Below are 3702 nucleotides of genomic sequence, written 5' to 3'. Positions count from 1 at the left end.
CAGAAGAGCGACAGGTATGCATGGTGGGTTGGCGGGGGGTGGGACGTGGGGACCCAGTGATCTGGATATCCATGAAACTGTCTGGTGGTCCCAGCGGTGCTGTGAGCTGGGAGGACTGAGAGGAGAGATCGGGGGTGTGGCCAGAGGGCTGTAAATGGGAGCTCGGATGGACCACGAGGGTAATAGTGAGCTGTTACTGGTGAATGAATGAAAGCTAATGGGAGTGTTTCAATGACGCGTTCTAGGGAGCTGGTGGAAGTGTGTTCTGTGATTAATGAGAGCATGGGTAAGCAACTAGAAGATAAAGGGAGGCAAATGGGGACGTGATCTCCAAGGGATTGCCGAAGGTGGATTATTCAACAGGTTAATGGAGAACGATGGGACATAGTAGTCTGAAAGAATAACAGGCTGTGAAATGAATAATAGAGACAGGTAGGGGCCGGAATCAAGGGACCAGTGGGGAAAATGATCAAAGAGATAACAGGAGATTGATGGGATATTATAATCAAAGGGTTAATAGCAGGCAGTCGTAACATGACCATTAAGCAATTAATAGGAACAGAGTGAGCAAAGAGAGGGTAACAGCAGTTAGCTGTTGGGCGAGATCATCAAGTGATCCATCAGGCAGTGAGAAGAGAGCAGTAAACTGATGTGTGATCAGGGAGTAATGGGAGTGCGTGTTAATGAAATGAGTTATAAGAGCTGGTGATGTGATTTGTGAGGGCCCAATTGGAAGGTGGAGTTAATGGGGACTGATAAATCAGTAATTGAGAGCTTAATGGCAAACTAATACACCTTGATCCTTCAGGGATCAGTCAGGGTTGACAAGGATGTAGTATGAAAGGAATTACTGGGGGCCTCATCATTCAAAGGATTAAGAGAGAGTGGTGTAGACAGATTAAGTCAGTGGGAGGTACAATTAGGATTAAGATAATGAGTGAAAAATGAATTAATGGAGGGATAATGAACTATAGGCATCTAGGCACAATAGGACATCTGAGCAGGTGGTCAGTGTCAGGTGGACAGAGAAAGGTTGATAGTGAGAACCACAGGGTGTAATGTGTGGAGTGTGGGTGACAGTGATGAGAGGTGGACAGGGTCACTAGTGTATCCTCTATAAATGCCATGTTTGTGGGGTCTTGAGGGAACTGTGGAGTAAGTGATTGGGGGTGGGGGGGGTGGGCACTGTGATAAGCAGTGAAGTGGAGACTAAGAGCTCAAGAATAGAGTCCTTGGGACCAGCAGTTAGCATAAAGGCTATGTCGCTGGACTCCCGTGTGGTCGACTGTGGTTCATGTCCCAGACCCGGTGGCTTAAACTCACGTCGGGCGTGTGTGCGTGCGTCCCCAAGATACTGAGAGGAGAATGGAGGAGAAGGGATTGCAGCGTGGCCATCCCCCCAGGGTGTGATTTCTCACTTTTTGCCTCTCTGTCTCTCTGGCAAGCGCACGCACCCTATAGCAAAAACCTCTCCAAAACAAAAAAAGAATAGTCTTTCAGGCCCTCTAAAATCAGTGGGGCCAGTGTCTGTACTTCAGTCTTGCCATCTGCTGAGTGAGCTGTCATGTGGGGTCAGGGGAGCTCACTTTGGTTTGTGTGGTTCTCCCCTCCATTCTGCTTCCTGATCTAGGGCGGCATCAGCTGACTGTTGGCAGGTCCTTCCTTAGGCAAGCAGTGCATGAGATGGGACGGACGTCAAAGGACAAGCGAGATGTCTATTACCGCCTGGCCAAGGAGAACGGCTGGCGTGCTCGTAGTGCCTTCAAGCTGCTACAGCTCGATGAGGAATTCCAGCTCTTCCAAGGTCTCTAACTAGCGGGCACATCACTGGGGCATGAAGGAGTGGGCACAGGGGAAAAACAATTGGGGTGGGTCTGCAGAGCTCCCTGTGGTAAGTGGGCTGATTTGGAGGGTCTCTAGGGCAGGGAGACAGGCAGGAAGATGTGAAGAATACCTGAGAGGAGCTGGGCACCTAAAAGTAGACAGATGTGGGTGTCCACCAGGGGAGAGGGGTGAACTTTGCAGAATCTCCAGGGTGGAGAAGTAAAGTGCAACTAACCAGTCACTTTCCCTGTGTGTGCCCAGGTGTGGCACGGGCAGTTGACCTGTGTGCAGCCCCAGGCAGCTGGAGCCAGGTGCTGAGCCAGAAGATTGGGTGAGTGGGGCTGGAGGTGGGGAGGGGGGGAAGCTGGAGGGCCCAGGAGGGCAGGCTGGGATTGGGGACAGGAATGAAACTGGACTGACATGAGCCCTGTTGTCCACAGGGGCCAGGGACCTGGCCATGTGGTGGCTGTGGACTTACAGGCTATGGCTCCACTACCAGGTGTGATACAAATCCAGGGGGACATCACCCAGGTGAGAGTATAACTGAGGGTGTTGGAGTACATCTTGAGTGAAGGCCCCCACCTGGAGACTACAGAAAGCAGAAGAGAGACAGAATGATAGGAAGATGGGGAGTGGGTGTTCCAGGTGGTGGCACAGCTGGACTTCCATGGCAGAGGTCCTGAGTTCGTGTCCTGGACCTCCTTGAGCACACATACCTAGATCCTGACTACCAGGATCATTATCACAGAGAGACAGCAAAAAATGATGAGGCTGGCTCCCTAAAGATGGAGCCCCGTCTTAGGTGGGGAAAGCCTGAGGATTTGGCTGATCCAGGGGCTGTGGGCCGGGGCCCTGTGAGGTGGAGTTCAAGGGAAGCAGTGGATGGGCCTGGACCCACTCATCCTCCCTCTCTCCACAGCTCTCCACTGCCAAGGAGATCATTCAGCACTTTGAGGGCTGTCCTGCGGACCTTGTGGTGTGCGACGGGGCTCCTGATGGTAAACAGCAGGGGTGGGAGGCCAAGCAGAGGCCCTGGGCATGTCCTCTTCTGTATCTCCCACTTCGGTTGACTTCCACTTCTGCAGTTACTCCCTTCCTTTCCCCCCCTCTCAACTTTTCCCCATCTCTGCTGCCTGCTCTCTGCCTCTGTCTTCTCCCCAACCCTTTCAGTGTCACCATTTCAGTTTCATGTCTGCTGTCCACCCTCTGTCTTCTCATCTCCGCAACTGTCCAGTTCATATTTTTCAGTCAACCATTCATTCAACACACATTTATTGAGCACCTGTTTTGTTGGGAAAACATGCATGAATAGAACCCCACTAGTCTCTGATGTCATGGAGCCGATAACTCCAGTGAGAGCAAATGGAAAGGACAGTAAATGATTGAGCTTTGTCATGTGTTCAAAGGTAATAGGTATCAGGAAAATCAGTGAAACGGAATTTTAAATACAGTAGACTGGGAAGGCCTTACCAACTTGACAGCTGAGACCTATAGGATGTGAGGGAGTGAGCTATGGGAATGCCTGGAGGAAGAGCAGTCTGGGCAGAGTTCCAGATTGTGCAAAGGCCCTGATGCAGTAGAGTTCTTGGTATATATGAAGAGCAGTAAGGAGGTTGATGCAGTTGGAACAGAGTGGAGTGGAAGGAGAGTAATAGGACAGAACCTGTAGGGTTTTGTGGGTCATGTTGGTGACCTTGGTTTCTTCACTGAGAAAACCACAGTAGGGTTGTAAGCAGAGAGAATCTTTGCCTGGATCCAGTTGGGACTGAATTCCCCAGGCTGCTGTAAGTGGTGTGATGGGAGGGGAGAAGGCCATTGCAAAAGTCCAGGCAAGTAAGGATGGTAGTGGCACTGGTCGGGACGGGGGAGCGGGGGGGG

The 3702-nt window shown here is 51.3% G+C and overlaps 1 protein-coding gene across 2 annotated transcripts in view; it reads left to right on the top strand.

The window, feature by feature from the left end:
- The window catches only part of FTSJ1 (FtsJ RNA 2'-O-methyltransferase 1), a 17154-nt gene that overhangs the window by 380 nt on the left and 13072 nt on the right, over window positions 1-3702 (top strand). For both annotated transcript variants that reach the window (XM_006165030.3, XM_006165029.3), the window contains exons 2-5: window positions 1631-1804; window positions 2086-2155; window positions 2265-2355; window positions 2744-2822. In XM_006165030.3, the coding sequence (XP_006165092.1) occupies window positions 1684-1804; window positions 2086-2155; window positions 2265-2355; window positions 2744-2822 (361 nt within the window). In that variant the 5' untranslated portion in view covers window positions 1631-1683. The remainder of the gene's footprint in view (window positions 1-1630; window positions 1805-2085; window positions 2156-2264; window positions 2356-2743; window positions 2823-3702) is intronic.

Source organism: Tupaia chinensis, unplaced genomic scaffold (assembly GCF_000334495.1).
Source record: "Tupaia chinensis unplaced genomic scaffold, TupChi_1.0 Scaffold143793_1, whole genome shotgun sequence".
NCBI classification, from domain to species: Eukaryota; Metazoa; Chordata; class Mammalia; order Scandentia; family Tupaiidae; genus Tupaia; species Tupaia belangeri.
The sequence above is the reverse complement of the archived record's forward strand: the minus strand, read 5'-3'. Positions and strand labels throughout refer to the sequence as shown.